Source organism: Triturus cristatus, chromosome 1_2, assembly GCF_964204655.1.
Source record: "Triturus cristatus chromosome 1_2, aTriCri1.1, whole genome shotgun sequence".
NCBI lineage: Eukaryota > Metazoa > Chordata > Amphibia > Caudata > Salamandridae > Triturus > Triturus cristatus.
The window spans coordinates 402,474,289-402,492,795 of record NC_140580.1 but is presented as its reverse complement, the minus strand read 5'-3'; the positions used below and the strand labels follow the sequence as shown (position 1 = coordinate 402,492,795).

The 18,507-nt window shown below is 41.5% G+C and overlaps 1 protein-coding gene across 4 annotated transcripts in view; it reads right to left on the bottom strand.

Annotated features, from left to right (window-relative positions):
* Positions 1-18,507, bottom strand: part of STAMBPL1 (STAM binding protein like 1) — a 248,774-nt gene that overhangs the window by 161,034 nt on the left and 69,233 nt on the right. For all 4 annotated transcript variants that reach the window (XM_085605611.1, XM_085605625.1, XM_085605633.1 and 1 more), the window contains exon 2: positions 10,723-10,812. In XM_085605611.1, coding sequence (XP_085461737.1) covers positions 10,723-10,770 — 48 coding nt within the window. In that variant the 5' untranslated portion in view covers positions 10,771-10,812. The remainder of the gene's footprint in view (positions 1-10,722; positions 10,813-18,507) is intronic.

Below are 18,507 nucleotides of genomic sequence, written 5' to 3'. Positions count from 1 at the left end.
GCTGGGTAAATAGAATCACAATCTGCACCCCTTTTCTTTTGCAGGTTTGGGAGACCGTACTACGAATACAATTGCCCAGGCAGACGGGAGTACAGGCAGAACAAAAAGGTAATTGTTTGCTTGAGTTTAAGTAGTGCATCTTCTGTTGCCGGTTTCGTTGCCAGGACCCCACATATTTAAACTGGCGTACATGAGTTCAAGGAGAAGAGGTAATTGTTTGGAAGAGTTAAACTGTGGTGCATCTTGATCATTGTAGTATAATATACTTACCCATGTTTTCTTCTGTTGCAGGCTTCGCACCCAGAACCCCATACATTCACACAGGCGTACGTGAGTTCAAGCAGAAGAGGTAATTGTTTGGTAGAGTTAAACTGTGGTGCATTTTGATCATTGTAGTATAATATACTTACCCATGTTTTCTTCTGTTGCAGGCTTCGCAGCCACAACCCCATACATTCACACAGGCGTACGTGAGTTCAAGCAGAAGAGGTAATTGTTTGGTAGAGTTAAACTGTGGTGCATCTTGATCATTGTAGCATAATATACTTACCCATGTTTTCTTCTGTTGCAGGTTTCGCAGCCACAACCCCATACATTCACACAGGCGTACGTGAGTTCAAGCAGAAGAGGTAATTGTTTGGTAGAGTTAAACTGTGGTGCATCTTGATCATTGTAGTATAAAGGATTGCATTCATGAGCTAGGCGTCAACGTAAACCACGTTTCCTTATCTTGCAGGCTTTGTGGCACAGAAGGTTCAAACCGGCGGGCACGGAAATGTTCAAGCGCAAAGCTGTCACTTTGGGAGAGTGCAGTGCTTCACCACAAAGGAAGAAATGTTCCCTTGTATTCAAGGAAGAGTGGATAAAGAAAATTGTGGAGGCTGAGACGCAGATCTCACGAAGCAAGGTTCGCGTGCAACTCGGGGAACTTTTCCAATACAGTCCATACGTGGGCTTGATTTGCAAAGCATGTGCCGAAGCCAATATTGTTGGGGACTTTTCCACAGGGAAGAAATGGAGTGATGGCTGGAAACTGGATTACATGAAACGCCATCTACTTAGCAAAGTACACGAGTCTGCCATGGTGATCTTGAGAAACAGAAGTGCTGCTGCCAGGTTTGGTTATGGAGTGCGGGCAATGCTGACAGAAACTACCACTGACAAAGTAAATAGAATGGAAGTAGTTGAACGCCAAAGATCTGTGCCTGAAGAGATAAAGATTCTCATCAACAACGTGTTGCTGGCAGTCAAGATGAATACTTCAATAATATCTGTACAAGACATCCATGACCACCTAGCTTTGTATGTCAAGATACCAGACAGCTGGAGGAGCAAGAACTATGCCTTTGAGGTCCTTGAGGCCATCAATAGCGTGATACACTGTGAAGCTATGGCAGAACTTCGTAACGCTTTGTATCACACATTGATAATTGATGAAAGCACTGATATTTCTGTTTCAAAAATGCTCATCCTGTACTTCAAGTTCCGACCAGTAACATAAACAGAGCACAAAACACAGTTTGGGGGCATAGTGAAGCTGACTAGTTGTAATGCTGAGGCTATCACTACTGCTGTGAAAGATTTCTACACTGCCAATGAACTGGACCTTATGAAAATGGTCATGTTCACATCTGATGGTGCGTCCGTGATGCTGGGTAAGAAAAATGGTGTTGCTACTCGCCTTAAACAATCCATACCTCATCTAGTTGAGCAGCATTGTGTCACCCATCGAGAAGATTTGGGAGTTGATGATGCCTGGAAAAGGGTTCCAATGGTTAAAGAGATGGAGACATTATTGAGGACTGTCTACACTGTGTTCTCCAGATCTCCTGCAAGGAAGTCCAAGCTGGATGAAATTGCATCAGTCACTGAATGTGAAGTGGTCTCTTTTCGACCACTGAATGAAGTCCGGTGGCTTTCAAGGCATTTTGCTCTTGGTGCACTAATTCATAATTACGAGGCTGTTCTTAAGTACTTTAAGCATGAGACCATATTTCACTTGCAGTACTTAATGACATTCTGGGTGAATTGCATCTTTGTGCAAACTATTCCAAAAAAGTTCTCTGACTACTGTTGAAGCTGTACAGTATGCAAGAGCAAAGATTGGCCAAGTTAAGCAACAGTATTTGGGGGACACTGTCTTTTGGAGCAGCAATGTAAGAGATCTGGTGGTGTTGTACAAGGAAAGGCAAGAGTTTAACAGTGGGCCTATTTTGTCTTTTGTTTCCCTTCTTTGTGAGCACATGCAAAAAAGGTTCCCTGAAGATGAGCTGAATGAATGGGCAAGTTTTGAAATCCAGGCAATGGCCGCACAATCACATTTTGATTTTGGGACTGAGGTGATTGCGAAACACCAGAAGATGTTGTTCGACAATACAGAGACTATAAATATGTGGTGGCAGAACATGTAAAGGGTGGGTTATTTACCACCTTTCAAGGCATGGTGAATTTCACTGTACGCAATGCTGCTCAGTATAGTGTGGTGTCTCAGCTTGTTGATGTCTGCGCAACGTTTCAAGCATCTAGTGCAGATTGTGAACGAGGATTCAGTCTCATGAATACTATCAAGAGTAAATTGAGGAATAGACTAGAGCAGAAGCATTTGGATATGCTGATGAGGACAAAGGCCTACCTCCTGAACGGGAAAGTTGACCTAGATCAAGTTTATCACCACTGGAAAAATGCCAAAGATCGCCGTGAGAAGCAACCCTGTCACCCCTCTAGTGATGCCACTTGACATGTCTCCCTTATTGTTTATGTGATATTGTATAGGCTCCCAACATTTCCCCACCCAATTAACAGTGCTCAAGTTAAGAATATTTATTAAAATCTTATGATGGTACCACCGTTTAAGTCTTGTGCTTTTCTAAACTTGAAGTGTACTTGCCTGTGTAACCAATTCATGTCATGGCGTGTTTATCCAATTTGGAAACTGCCCTTAAGACACTTATTGTGGCACTGTATGTGTGAAAATGCACCATCTTTTCACTTAATAAAGTAAACGTTCTGAGTGACATTTGGCGCCGCGCACACGCGCGGTGTGGTTCCTGGCGCACATAGCCATGGTTGCAGCACACAGAGACCCTCCACTGCCGCACACAGAGGAAAGAAATTAGAAGGAACATTGATCTTTATGATGGCGCTTCCGCCGACAGGATTATGATGTCGGTTTCCGACACAGCCAGTCCATGTCGGCCTTTCTGACATGGATTGGCTGTTGGAAATTGACTTTGGGGGTCCCTAGCAGGGCCCCCTTCTCCCCTGACCCTCCGCTTTTGGGCCTGGGGGGCACCCATGATGCACCCCTCAACATCCATGCACCGTGTGGGCAGGCACCATGAGGTGCCTGCCACAAGGTGTAGTGATGTGTACAAACTTCCATTTTTCATTGGGAGCTTGTGTTGCAGGCGGTTTCATCCCACTGCACAAGTTCCCATTGAAAAATTGAAGCTTGTGACCACACCGTGTGTGGTCGCATCCTAATGGGGTTGTCGGAACTGCCGGCCTCAGGTCGGGCGGTTTCTTTCCCGAAACGGTGTCAGTCGGAGGCAACTTTGACTGACATCGTAATTAGGCCCTTGATGTTTTTGGAGATCTACTACAAATACACCTGTGAAGGGTTAGCCTGTGTTCAAAGCACTACTCCATGATAACACTAGGACTTCTTTAGGAAGTGTTGGAAATCTGAATATTTGGTTAAATTTCAATACAAAGAACGAAATAGGGAATCTGTGAAAAGCATCTGACACTGTAAATATGGTAATTTTCTGAAAGATGTTAGAGTGGGTATTCTTTCAAAAGAGGGAGGGTGTGTTCTAGAAACTCATGTTTTAAAAACGTTAGCGAACAACAAAGACAGCAGTAGAACTAATGTTCAGCGTTATACAAGAAGGAAAACATAGTGTGTGCCTAATGCCTTCATTGGAGGAATGTGCATCTTTCAAATGAATTGATGGAATTGGAGAAAGGAGACATTTTGCAACTGAAGGCATTAGATAAAATGGAACACCAGGGTGTCACTGTACTACTAAATGAAAAGATTCAAACAAAACTGGATTCATTAGAAAAATCAGTTTCACAAACTGCAGGCTTTAAGAAATGTTTAAGTCTATGGAAAAAGTGTGGAGTTGTTTTGCACCAAACTTTAAATGTTGAAGAAGGTTTGGTTAATGGTGCCATGCGTAAAGATGTTATTTTTATTCATTTTCAAAATAGGAATGAGGTGGAATACCTGGGCATTAAATTTGACAACACAAAGCAAATTGAACAATGCTCTACATGTTTTTTGCTTGTGAAAGATTTTTATGTTCGACTGAAACAGTTTTCCGTTTCTCTAGCATATACTGTTAGTATTCATACTACACAGGGTTTAAGTGTACATGCAGCATTTATTAATACAGGTAGTACAGTGTTTAAGGAAGGTCTGTCATATGTAGCCTTGTCAAAAGTTAGGACATTGTCTGGTTAGTATCTAGTTGCATTTGATGGCTGCAGATTCAAGCTGTGTAAAAGAATACAACAGATTAAGAAGTCTTTATGCTCCTCATTTAGGAAAGTACCCAGTTTATGAAAAACCCTCCATCAGTCCAAAGCAGAAAGCGTCAAAGCAGTGTAGTGTTGGTGTTGCAAAACAAGAAATGAAATACAAGAAGGAAATGGTTAAGAAACAAAACAATTAAAATGAGGGAGATATTGTTGGTTATCAATTGTTAAACCCCTATGCTGTGATCTGCTATGCTAATGTTGTGCTAAAAGTATTGTTTGCATTACCTCGTGTTGTAGATGCAATTGTAGAGAAACAACAGAAGGCATTGTGTTCTGCACTGTGTGTTTTGATGCAACAACTGCGTAGTGACAGAACTAAACCACATTGTCTGCCACACATTCGAGACCTTGTAGATATATGTAGTGGGTCTGTACAGTTTACTCCAAACACTCAAGAGGATGCACAGGAGTGTTTGATGGAAATGCTTGCTGTTTTAGAAGAAGAGGAAATACCTACTGATGACTTATTTGAACTTACTTATTCATGGAACCATGAATATGACAATTACTCACACAGATCAACTACAGAAATAGATTTGGAGAGTTTTATTTATTTAACATTACCAGATTGCAAAAGTGTGACTTTTGACAGTTTGCTGAGACATGCTAAACAAAACAATGTATGCCAAATTTGTTGAAAAGATCGTGTTAGCTTTACGTATAGCAAGAAGTGGCAAGTATGTTATTTTAATGCTACAATGATGCAGAGCAGATGGAACTATATTAGAAACTGAAATGACTAACTTTAAAGCAAGACAAATATCTATTTCTGGTAAGTAAGTAATAGTTTATTAGCATAGTTAATTAAAACCATTGCAATTCATCCTTTAAAAAAAAACAAAAAAAAAAGCCATAATAAAAAACACTAATGTGTATACAATACATTATTCATCACTTAATAAAATTACATTCACGTAGTAACTGTATTTTTAATTCCTTTTAAAAGTTCATAAGATTTTATATGTTGATAGAGTTAAAATAGTAAACGTATTGTTCTAAATGTCCTCTGTGTTTTATGGCAAGGGGACAAATTCCAGTATTTACTCTTCTTCCACCTTCCATAATTGATACAATGTAAATAGGGATCTGCTTAATTTAAGAGCCTCTAAGAATATGACGGTAGGTCAATTTTCTGCATCTTTGTTTCTACCACCTTCAAAAACTTCACCAGGCTACAATTCAACTGCGGGTCACTAGGTGTAAAACAGGCAAGAACTGCCTGTCTTCGTGAACGTATTCCACGGTGGTTGAAGTGGTATTTCAGTAACCGTTTCCTTTCCTCCAACAGCTTCTCGCAAGAGCACAACAAATGTTCCATGTCTTCAGACGCCTTGCCACATAGGCGACAGAGGGAACCCCCATTAACCCTCAGCCACTGCGGAAAGTGGCGTGTGCATGGTAACACGCCTAGTCTGTATTTGAGGAACTTCAGTTTTATATGACGTGAGTAGCCGAGGTCAAGGTAACTCTGGTGGCCTTGTTTGGAGTAGGAGTTTAGGATGATCCACCCATGTGACCTCTTTGCAACCCACGCTTTATCTTCAATCCATGAAAGATGTTTTATTGTTCTCTTTACTATTCTTTTGATCGTGGTGTGATTGGTAGGAGTATTCCACAGCTCCTGTAACCCTAGATTCACTAGGCTGCTTTTCAGGTGTTTGGTAGCTGGCGATGCCGGATACCGTTCTAATTCTGACCATAAGTAGCTGTTTAGGGTTCATTCATTTGCCTTACGGACTTTATCCCAAGTCATTATATATGCACCTTGTCTTGCCAAAGACTGCTTCTGTCCTCCAAATTCCAGCCTGAGTTGGGCCGGAGAGGTTTGTTTTGGCAAGCTGAATATGGTTCTGTATGCTGATGCCACAGTTCTATCTAGGGTCGCCGCATCCCTACCTCTCTGTACTTCGCTCCCATAAGTAATTGTGGGCAGCAGTTTAGCTCTTATAACTTGTACCAGGGGCAAGAGAGAGGGACTGGTGAGCTTACCGTTTAATTTTTTTAACGAAATAGATATCGCAATGCCTTTTCCTCTAATGCTTGCTTTCTGAATGGTAAATTGGCCACCATTGTCAATTTTGACTCCCAGGTACTTGTACACTGTTGTGTCTTCAATACGGTTGTTGTTCCAGAACCAGCCATAGCTGGATTTCCATTTTTTTATTAATTGACATAGTTTGTGTCTTCTGTAGATTTATTGTCAGTTGGTTATCATCAGAATACAACCGAGTTGCATCTAGGAGGTTTTGTAGCCCTATTCTTATTTGACTAATTAACACTATGTCATCCGCATATAGTAATGATGGTAATGTTTGGCCTCCTAGTTTCGGTGCATGGGAATTGCAGGTACTTAAAATCGGGGTTAAATCACCTAAGAACAGATTAAAAAGGGTTGGAGCCAAGACACATCCCTGTTTTAAGCCCTTGTTAGTTGGGATGCGTCTGGACAGATGAGATCCATCACCCAAAACATAAAGTACTATCGCTATCGTTTTTCATGAAGGAGTTAGTATTAGATCTGGTCATTACACTGTATCTAAAAATAGAAGTGGATGGGCAGAATGTAATGATGAGAACCTTAAATTCAAGCAAAGATTACCTTGGAAGTTATCAAATTCCTGGAACCAAGGTTCTAATATGATTACAGTTGTAGCATTGGAATAGTCTTGTTATTGTAGATGTATCATCAGGATTTATTATATCATTCGGTCAAGGGTCAAGAAAGGGTGATGTCTTTATAAGGTTTTATCTATGCTGCTGAGCCTTATATATTTACTAGTGCTTCCAATGATGACATTCTCATTTTGAGCATATATTTCTTTGGATTAGTAGGGCAAGTAAAAGTAAAGTGATCATTAATATATATATATATATATATATATATATATATATATATATAGTGAGAGCAATGTGCAGTGCTGCTTATTTGCAATGACATACTGTACATTTTGTTTTAATACAGTCTACATAATTGTTTTCCCCACTGTTCAATGATGATTCTTTATACAGTATATCTTGGAAAGTATAAAAGCTGAGAACAGTAAAAAAGGGAAAATGAAAGGCTTATTTTATTGTAACATAGCATAACAGCATAAGGAATGTGTACTGATTTATTGCTTCATAAAGTTATGCACCGTAAAATGAATACGTTTAATTTATAATTTTATGAATGGAAATACTTATTCAAATTAGTTTTATAGGTTTTTTTTACACAGATGGATGGCTCCAAGTATTAGAGTAATACAGTTTACAAATTTGTTCTTCCAGTGTTGTTTCATTGGATTGTATTTTCAGGGTGTTCCGGACTATAATTGAAAAAACAAAATCCATCTACTTACACAATGAGACACCCACTTATACTCCAATACAGCAACTCATACACCAATTAAAACACGTATACAGACATTCACTTCTCACTTACCTACAGTAATTGAAACACCCACTTGCAAACCCATAAACACACTAAAATGCTAGTCACGCACACAGAGTCATTTACACAGTCACTAACAAACCCAAAGAGGAACTTACTCAAACTCACCCACTCACACACCCATCCAGCCATTCTGACACCCACTCAAATAACAACACAGCCAATCACACCATAACTCACACACCTACTTACATACCCACACACCTACCTACATACCCACACAGATATTTACATACCACCCACACAGATATTTATATCCCTGCTAACAGTCACAGTCACTCACACAGCTACTGATATCCAAAACAGCCACTTACACACCCACTCATACACCTGTTCACACAGTCATACACCCACTCACATGCCCATTAAAACACTCTCATGCCCACTCACTCACCTATATAACCACTCACACACTAATACAGCCAGTCACACACACCTACTCACACATGGATACAGCCAGTCACACACACACCCATACAGTGGTTCACACACAAATACAGCCACTCACATACCCACACAGCCATTCACACAGTCACTCACACACCTACAGACTCACAAACCCACTCACACCCCAAACCTACCACTTATACACCCACTCATACAGTGATACAGCCACTCACACACAAACAGCCATTAACACACCAAATCACATACCCACTTAACCACTCACACACCCAGACACTCACAAACCCACTCAAACAACCAGACACTCATATACCACTCACACAGATATAGCCACTCACATACCCACACACCAATACAGCCAATCACACACCCACTGACAAACAGATACAGCCACCCACTGACCCATTGATCTATATATACACACACACACACACACGCACGCACACACAGGTATTCAGACATAGAAAACCTTTATGTTATAGGTTTGTCTTTAAACCAGAAGGGGCGGTTCTAACAAGAACAGTTTTCTGGGTTTTGGGAACTTTTTTCACTATTTGTTTATTTGGTGTTTTTCTCTCTTTTTCTCAATTGTAACAAAACAAATATTCCAGAAATTCACAAAGCGTGTGGAACAATTTTGTTAAAAATATTCTTTGACATCTGTGGCTTTTCACAGCCTGCAGAAAAGCAGGGATAGACTGTTCGCCACAGTGATGCTTTTCTTGCAAACTGTGCAAAATGAGCCAACCTTGAGGATTTCAGGATTCACAGCCAACACTGGGTCCCCAGGAGCAACATGCATCACAGCAGATGTGGAGGCATGTGGTGCATCTCTTTCTAGCTTAGTGCTTTCAAGATGGCGAGGATGGTCGTGCGCAGGTGCTATAGCACGCTGCTGGTCCCATGCGAATATTTGCAAACTATTCCCCTGGAGAGACAGTTGCTGCAAAGGTCCATTCCACAACCTTGGCCACGACCTTCTTTTCCCAAGGAGGAATGGAGAAGAATCTACATGCAATACTTTTTTTTCTTGGGGAGTTACTCTTCTACCGATGCCGCTCTGTCCGGCTCCTCCTGTTCTTTCTCTTGACCGGATTCCATTTTTACCACAATGTGAAAAAAACACCAAGGAAAAAACAAGAAGGTCCAATTCTGTTGGAAAGGTGTCATTTCTGAAGAGAAATACCCAAAGAAGAAAACAATTTGAAGGAACTTCCTGTAGAAAAGGGTGGCAGGTGTTTTAACCAATCAAATCCATTTGTTGCTCTCTCAGCTGGGATTCACGGATCCATTGCGGTGACACCTCAACGTCACCATAGATCCAGAAATATGTATTAAAATAACCTTCTAAAATGGAATTACTTATAGGAATATAAATTTGTTTGTAATTCCACTAAATCACTTACTGTAAACATCAATTTTATAGTCTCTATTTATGTTTTTAAATGTTGTTAAAAATCACTCAGGATCTGTGGAACCCCCGTGGAACCATAGATTTGCATCTGGAGGGCTCACAACGATACCCAAATGCAAAAAATCCATTAAAAAACATTTAGTTTTTAAAATAATTAAATGTATGTAATTTAATACTTTCATATCTTTTTTTACCTAAAATATTTCTAGATTTAAATCGCTTAAAAAAATTAAGGTTAAAGTAATGCTTTAGTTACGTGATATAGATATATATATCTATATACATATATATATTTTTTTTAAATCAAAACATAGAAATTCAATCAAAAAACCAAAGGTTACAGGCATATAATAGAGTTTAATATAATTTAAAAAAACATACAAATTGACTAAAAAAAGAAAAACACAGGCTACAGAGACATTGTAGTTTGGTTCAGATTTTACACACACAAAACCATAGAAACTCAGCAGTTATAGTTACCTAATTAAAACGTATTCCCCTGCAATGCACTGCTTATGACCTCACATATTACATCACTCATGACACGGTCAGTCACATTACTGATGACTTCTAAAATGACATCATCCAGTGATTAGGTTTCATAATATTTTTTGACACTTTCGATGCACACTAAGCTACTATACAAGTTAAATTGCTATTCTTTCTGTACTACTAATTTGTGATACGATTTCCAACAAATGTGCAAGGTATAGTGAGCTCAGGTAACATAAGCAGCTGAATTTCTATGGTTTTGTGTGTGTAAAGTCTGAACCTAACTATAACGTCCCTTTAACTTTTGTTTTTTCCAGTGAATATATATTATAAAAATCTAAAATGTTTTTGTTATTATTTGGTCCCTCACATCTAGTTTTTAACACTAAATCAGACAATGTTCTGCATATATTAGAAAATGCTTTTTGAGACATACCAGAGACGTAACAGAGAAGGGTTGTTCCATTGTGTCTTCCTTCTGCATAGTTTAAAAATCACAGTTCATTGCAACTTTGCCATCTGTTTTCTAAAATAAAGAAAAGGGAAGAAAAATCAATTACATGTGCATTGCTAGAAACAATCCTGCTTTCTTGGTCAGTCATTGCAAAAAAAATGTATCAAAATACACTTACAATGTAGTTGAAAATAACCAAAGGGTTTGAAATACATGAATGTGATCATCTTAAATGTAAAAGGACCTTTACAGCACATCCTCATTGCAACTCTGTTTGGGTGATTCTCTCTGTTACGATAATGCAGATCTAAGTATTAACACTTTAGAAACACATTTACTGTACTTGATTATAAAATTAAATAAAGAGCAATTTTAAAAACTCTGGATAAAATGTGGTTTGCTGCTGAATTTTGCTCTCTTAATCTAAATAATAAAGTTACAAAAATATAGATCATTGTTCTTTTTACCGTATCAAATTCAAAAACGGCGTCATTGGTAATATTAGTCTACCCCTACAGTAAATCAAGATAAGACAGAAAAACCAGGTCATAGTCTGTGGATACTTCTATGCCAATTTACCACTGCAAAAGTACATCCTCTCATGCGAGAGTCAAAGTACACTTAATTAATAGCTTTAGAAGAGGCATACACTGTACTCTCAACTACAAATGGATAGCCAATTGGAATGGTGCTGTTTAACTGCACACCAATTACTGCTTACCCACATAGCAGCAGAGCCACAAGCTATCTAACCACGATTCTCACCTGCCTATCTCCTTCCAGACTATACCTGCAAGAGCTACTAAGCATGTATCTTCAGTCTCTAAACCTGCCTTTCATTCCAAGACCTTCCCTAATGTAAGGCTCTGGACACACTTGCTCCTGATCAAGGGATTTTCAATCAGCTCCACTTTGTTCCTCAAATTTGTCATTATACACATTGTATCTACTAGAAAACAAACCACTGACTTTGCCATCCTCATCAACATTTTCAGACTGTGAATTTGTTTTCGTGGTGAAACATCATAAACCCACTTCAAAGGTAAAATCTTTCAGGTTGCAGATGCTGGGGTACAAATATATCTTTAAGAGTTGCATCCCTTTCACGACCCTTAGTTCACCAAAAGCTTAATGAGTTACTTGGACATTGTAATCATTTTGTGGTGGGATCACAGAGCAACCACGTTTTTGATGGCTTTGGTTTGTCTTTTAACCTTTCCCACAATGGTGCTGAAATAATTGTCAAATTATTAAGACAGCCCTTGGAAAGGACCTGCCTCTTTCTTTATATCGGATTGTAATCTCCTTAGTTCCTACAGAAATTCTCATGTCTAACAAGATATTTGAACTGGCTCCACTTTGCAAACCCGCTGATCCTCCAATGCTTCCTTCACAGCAATTACAGAACTCAAAGTGAAAGAGAAATGAGAAAAACACCAAAGCAATAAACACAATTAAAATCACCCATTAATATAAATTCACTATCTTCTCTGTCCAAGAAACACATATCCAACATAATTAAAACCATCAGACAAAACAAGCCTCTGGTCCTGTGCATCATCCTCATTTCAAGTCTCCTATTGTATAGACCTCTACCCTTACCACCACTCGGACTTAAGAATATCAAACTGGTAGATCATGAAAGCATTCACTCACAAGCGCATATCCTTCTCCAAACATTAAATCAGTGCTAGCTCCTGCTTTTAGGAGGCTTTCTCTATCAAAGATATCTTCAACAGATCCTTTAGCTAAGGTCCAATAGTCAACAATATTTAAGTAGTACATTGTTAGTCTCTCCCCACCCGTTTAAAAAATATAGAGCATTATAGGTATTCATGTGACATCAAACAGACAATGAGATTGAAGCTCAATTTGTCTATGATGTCACCTGGAGAACTTGAAGATGTAAAACTCCATGGTACTGAAAGCTACACATCTACAATGTATTTTATGTGTGCCCCCACAAATCCTATTTTTCTGGACAGTTGATATTGTAGATCTGTGTCACGGGGCGGGAGTTCTCAGGGAAAGAAGGGATCAAACAAAAGACTGGTGGGAAGCCTCGGATGTCATTTCTTTTTCCAAGACAGGATGAATGGAGTGACCCGAGTCCCGTAGCTACCACCGAAAGAAGCTTGTGTCTCTTTAACTGGGACCCAGTCATCGAGGACTCCACCCCCTGGACGGACATCACACACCTTGGGCCAACAAGAGACGGATCGAGGAGAGGTGGAGAGCGGAGTACGAAGGATTGCGGAGGAAACATCAAGCCAAGCGAAGGACCGGAGTACTACGGAGGGAGTATCAACCCGAGTGGAAGACCGGAGGAGCACGGAGGGCGCACCACGCCAAGGAGAAGTGGAGGATAGTCGAGAGACGGCGGGAAAGCCAGGAGGCCACCGAGGACACGCTTCGCCCAGCCACGTTCCTGGAGGCGCGTGGCTGAGCCAGGTACGAGAGCGATTTGCAGGCTGGGCAGGGAGGCGGGAGAAGCCTGAGGGGTAGAGACGCCAGCCCTGTTGTGCACTCGTCAAAACGCGTCCCCCAAACACAACACCGTCACCCCCTTTGCGCCTGGCAGTGACTCACTGGTTTTGGTTGGTGCTCCTTCACCCCCTTCCCCAACACTAATACAGCAAGGCTGTACCACTGACACCCTGTTTCCATCTGTCTTTTCTTTTTGAGCCCACGAGTTTGGCGTCGTCACGGGCTCGCTTCTGGGATGAGCAGAGAAGAGAGGGAGAGAACCAGGGAGAGACAGAGAGACGAAGACCTAGAGAGCGGGAGAAACACCAAAAGGACATAAAGACTATATATTCGTTTGCCGGTATATACTGGCTACAAGGAGAAGACATGTACCTTTCGAAATAAAACCCGCCTTGATCCACTCTAGAGTCCCTGTCATTACTTCAGAACCGCTACAATCTGCTATTCAGCGGACGAGGAATCATAGGTAAGCCATGCACAACTTCGCCACATCTTCTTTACCCCTTGCTCTTAACTGTGTTTTGTCGCCCATGCCTCCATCTAGTTAGTCCAGTTAATTCCCTTCCCAAATACACATAATTGTTGCACCATCACACACCACCCTTAAAAAACCCACATCAAACAATCCCAATATTTAAAATAGATTAGTACCTGATGTCCTGTGACCCATCTACACCAATCGCTAAATATTCCCGCCCGATATTTTACTTTAAAAGAATTTACCTGGCATCCTGCCACACTCACTCTACCTCACCTCATTCCAATAATGCCATACGAAAATAAGCAATTTTTTTTATACGCCCTTTCACCACTTTTTCCACTCTGTGCATCTTCCTTCCCTCCTCAATCTCAGCCATGCTGACAATGTCTCTATGAGAGCTATTCAAATCCTGCTTGGCATTACCTGTCAGCATGGGTCTGCAGAGATCCTCAGCTGACAGGCGAGATATCTGTTTTTTTGTGAAGGTACACGACTACCATTGTTCTCCCATTTTCTTTGGTTCTATGGAAAACTGAGAAAAGTGGGAGAAAGTCGGTGTAACTACCAGCCACCATCCCACCATATTGGTTACTTTCAACCTCCGATTTGTTTTATAAATTTATTCGAACGTAAATTATAAATTATTAATACTAGATTGATTTAAATTATTCATGCTAATTCTAATTGCAGCCCTAAAAAATCAAGAGTTGTGAAGAACATGTTACTTACCTTTGATAACGCTCTTTCTGGTCAATACTCTATCTAGCTACAGATTCCTCACCTTAGAATACTCCCTAGGTGACAAACTAAGGACCTGATTTGGAGTTTGGCAGACAGGTTACTCCATCACAAACGAGACAGATATCCGGTGCACCATATTACAAGGGAATTATATCCTATAGTACTTGAAATACGGTGGACAGGATATCTGTCACGTTTGTGACTAAGTATGCCATCCGTCGAACTCTAAATAAGGTCTTAGGTCTAGGAAGTTTTCTTCCGCAATCCTCCCGCATGCTGATAGGTGTTGTTGTGTGGCTCTGCATTGGCTCACCACAGAAATCACGTAGCGCAGTTGTACAGAATCACCACCTGTGTGCTGAAATAAATTTATTTTTCTCTTTCTGCACCCTCAGACATAAAGCACATATAATTACTGGTACCAGTTTGCTGATGACTAATTTTGGCCATTCTTAGATGTGAAAAATAGGCCGCACCAATGAATGGGGTAGTGGGAAGGTAGTGAGGAATCTGCAGTTAAAGTTTCCACCGGAAATGGCATGGTTACCAAAGGTAAGTAACTTCTTCTTCTGATGGATACTTCTGACAGATGCTTCCATTCCTCACCTTAGAATGGATACCAAAGCAGTAACTCACCATGCGAAGAGACTATTGAGTGGATTTACAGGACTGAGCAGGCTACATGTCCTCCCACCGTACTTGGCTGTCAAGGCCGTAGTGCTTTGGGAACATATGCACTAATGCCCAGATTGCACCCTGGCTGTTGTCAAGGACAGGCACTCTGTGTGTCAATGGTGTGGTAGGACTTAGGTTCACTCATGTGACGAGCTGAAGTAATCGCAATGAAGAAGATTGTCTTTAAAGTCAGGAAGCGCAGCAAGCAGCTCTACATTGGCTGGAAGGGCCTACACCTGTGAAATGTCAAGAACAAATTAAGATCCCACTGTGGAATCACAAACTGTTTTTAGGAAATATTTGTGCAAAACTTTTCATAAGCCTTTAATAAACCACCTCACAACAGGATTTAAACAAGGACAGTTGGTTAGGCAAATGTATAAAAGCTGAAATGCCTGGCAAACAACCTTAAATAGTACCCATTGCAAGGCATTTCTGGGTCAAAGACAAAATAAACAAAAAAAGATACAACAGCTTTTAAAGGATTGTCAGTCTTGCAGATACTACACCAGGCCACAAATTTGACCCAGCGCACAGCATAAAAAGTCTTTGTCAAAGGATGCCTAGCAGCGATGACATCATCCAACTCCTCAGAAAGCAGATCAGATGCAGCTCTCTGCTGCGGCTCAATCTCCATGCTGGAGGTGTAGATTGAACAGATTTGAGTGGAGAAACCTGCACTGATTCTGCAACAGATGTTCTTTCCGAAGTGGCACCTACTCGGAGGACAGATGTTCATGCCAGAAGTTCTGGAAACCACATCCCCCATCTCTGTTTGGCACCACTTGAGTTTGGTTGCTCCTGATCTTTGGCAAAATTCACGGGAAGATGAGGCAAGGGTGAGAAAGATGTACAGAAATCCTGTATACCCTCCCAGCTAGAACGCATTTCCTAGTGATTGTTCTTGAGGAGACCTCATCAAGCCCAACTTTGCCGCTGTGTGTTCTCGCTAGTGGGTGGAGAAAAGATGTAGCCAGGGTGCTTCACACTTCCAGATTAAGCCATGCACCACCTCAAGATATAGATCTTCCAGATTCCCCAACTGAGCTCATCAGCTCTGGCATTCAAAGACCCTGCCAGGTGGTTTGTGATCAGGAAAATGCCATGATGCTTCAACAATCTCCAGAGTCGCAGAGCCTCTTGGCACAGGTCAGGCAGCACAGTCCATCATGCTGGTTGCATTAGTACATGCCGGCAGTATTGCCCATGAGAACCTACACAGTTTCCCTTTGACAGATGGCAGGAAGGCCTTCAGAGTCAGAAAAATAGCTCTCAACTCCAGTCGACTGCTATGGAGCGGGTTTCTATCCGAGACCTCTGATCTCCTCTCCTACAGATGACCTCCGAGCCTAGCATTTGCCACCATTGTCAGCTGTGGGTCTGAGAATGATAGGGGCCTACCACTGGACCAATTGCATTTGAACAGCTACCACTGCAGATCGAGAGCGGTCTCTAAGATCTGGATGACACAGTCAGATTTCTTTGATGCTGGGCCCACTGGAACTTCAGATTCCGCATGTATCACTGGAGTAACTGACAAGGCAGATGCAGGAGGCTAACAGGCCAAGAAGCCTCAGAGCTGCTCTCACTGAGATCCGGGGCCAAGACTGAAACATCAAGATCATAGCCCGAATATGTTGCAGCAGAGCAAAGGCCCTGAACTGCACTACATCCAGTAGATCTCCAAAGAATGGGAATCTCTGCGAAGGAGTTTGTTGCAACTTTAGCTCATGGATTGTGAACTGCAAAAATGCTAGGAGTTTCTCCCTTGTGATAGTCTGGAGATGGTCTACTGACCGTGATGAGCCTGCCTTCAACAGCCAGTCATCAAGGTATGGAAAAAACTGGTACTCTGGACCCCTAAAGGTAGGCAGCAACCACCGATCACTTTTGTGAACCCCTGAGGGGTGCTGATGAGACTAAAGAGGAGCACAGCAATTTAAAATTGCTTCTGGCCTACTTAGTACCACAGGTAATGTTTGTAGAACTACAGGATGGTTATAAGAAAATATGCGTCCTCCAGCCCCAGAGAAGACAGAATTTGGTCCAGTTTGAGCATTAGGAATTTGTCCTTCCGCAGGAAGGTATTCAAAAGTTCAAAATAGGCCATAGACTTCCATCCTTCTTTGGAACAAGGTAATAATGAGAAGACTCATTAGGAGTTCAGAACCCTCTTAATCGCAAATAGGAGAGTAATAATCGCTCTTCTTATAACAGAATAGACAGGTGCGCCTCTGAAATATTGTTTCCTGTGGGGGAGATTTGAAAGGGCAAAAAGAAAGGGTAAGGCGTAGCCATGCTAAATGATTTGTGGGACCCATCTGTCAGATGTGATGGCTCACAAACCTTGGATGAAGGGCTTAATCTTTCTCCCCCTCCCACCTCCCTAGGACGGATGTGTGCCCTTAGGGGCAACCTAGAGTCTTTGTGGCTGTTGGTACAAAGGAAGGGGTCTGAGAGGGCTGACACCTTGCTGACCTGAGCGTTGCCTGCAAGTGCCACATCAATGGCCTTAAAAGGACTTGGCTGACTGCTGTAGTGGTTAGGGAGACAGTCCCTGCCTATAAGCTAACCCCTGAAGTAGCCTCTAAACTTTCTGAAATGCTATGAGAAACTGCATGGCAGGTGTCAAAGGACTCAGGGAGTATGTTGAGGCCGTACATTCTTTGAAATGCTGCGCTGCAGGATAAGCTTTTTCACCAAAAAGGCATGAGCTAACAAATGGTATATCCATGAGTGAGGCTTGTACATCTCTACAAATCCTGTGGAACACATCCATGTGTGCCAGATGAGCACAGCATTGGTGCCAACAGCCTTTTCCAGGTAATCAGTAGTATTTAGGTGAACACAAAGCACATATTTGACCGTGTCTTGTCCATCATTAATTGTCTGAGCCAAAGAGGCCAAAAGGTCTTTCGGGACCAGCAGTAAGATTTAGCGGACCATTTCCCAGTGGGCATGTATATAGTAGCCCTGTAGACCAGGGTTCTCCAAAGTCGGCCCTGGAGGGCTACATCCATTTCAGATTTTTTGAATATCCCCATTTAGATAAATGTAGCAATCTAAAAAAATCGGGCATGGATCCAGCCCTCCTGGACCAACTTTGGAGAACCCCGTTGTAGATAAACAGTTTCTAACTAACACAACGCTCAGCCTGCAGAAGAGAACATACGTTTGCCAAATGTCTCAATCATCTTGGATTCCCTATCTGGAAGGGTTGTGGGGAATAACCTGGGATTGACCTTACTGGTTGAAGCCTGAACCTCAAGGCTCCGATGGAGCAGGATGTTTAGTAAGAAAATCAGGGTCACTAGGTACTGGTCTGCAGCACCTGACCACCTGCCTGTACACTGATTGGCAGAAACAAGGTTTTGACTAATTGC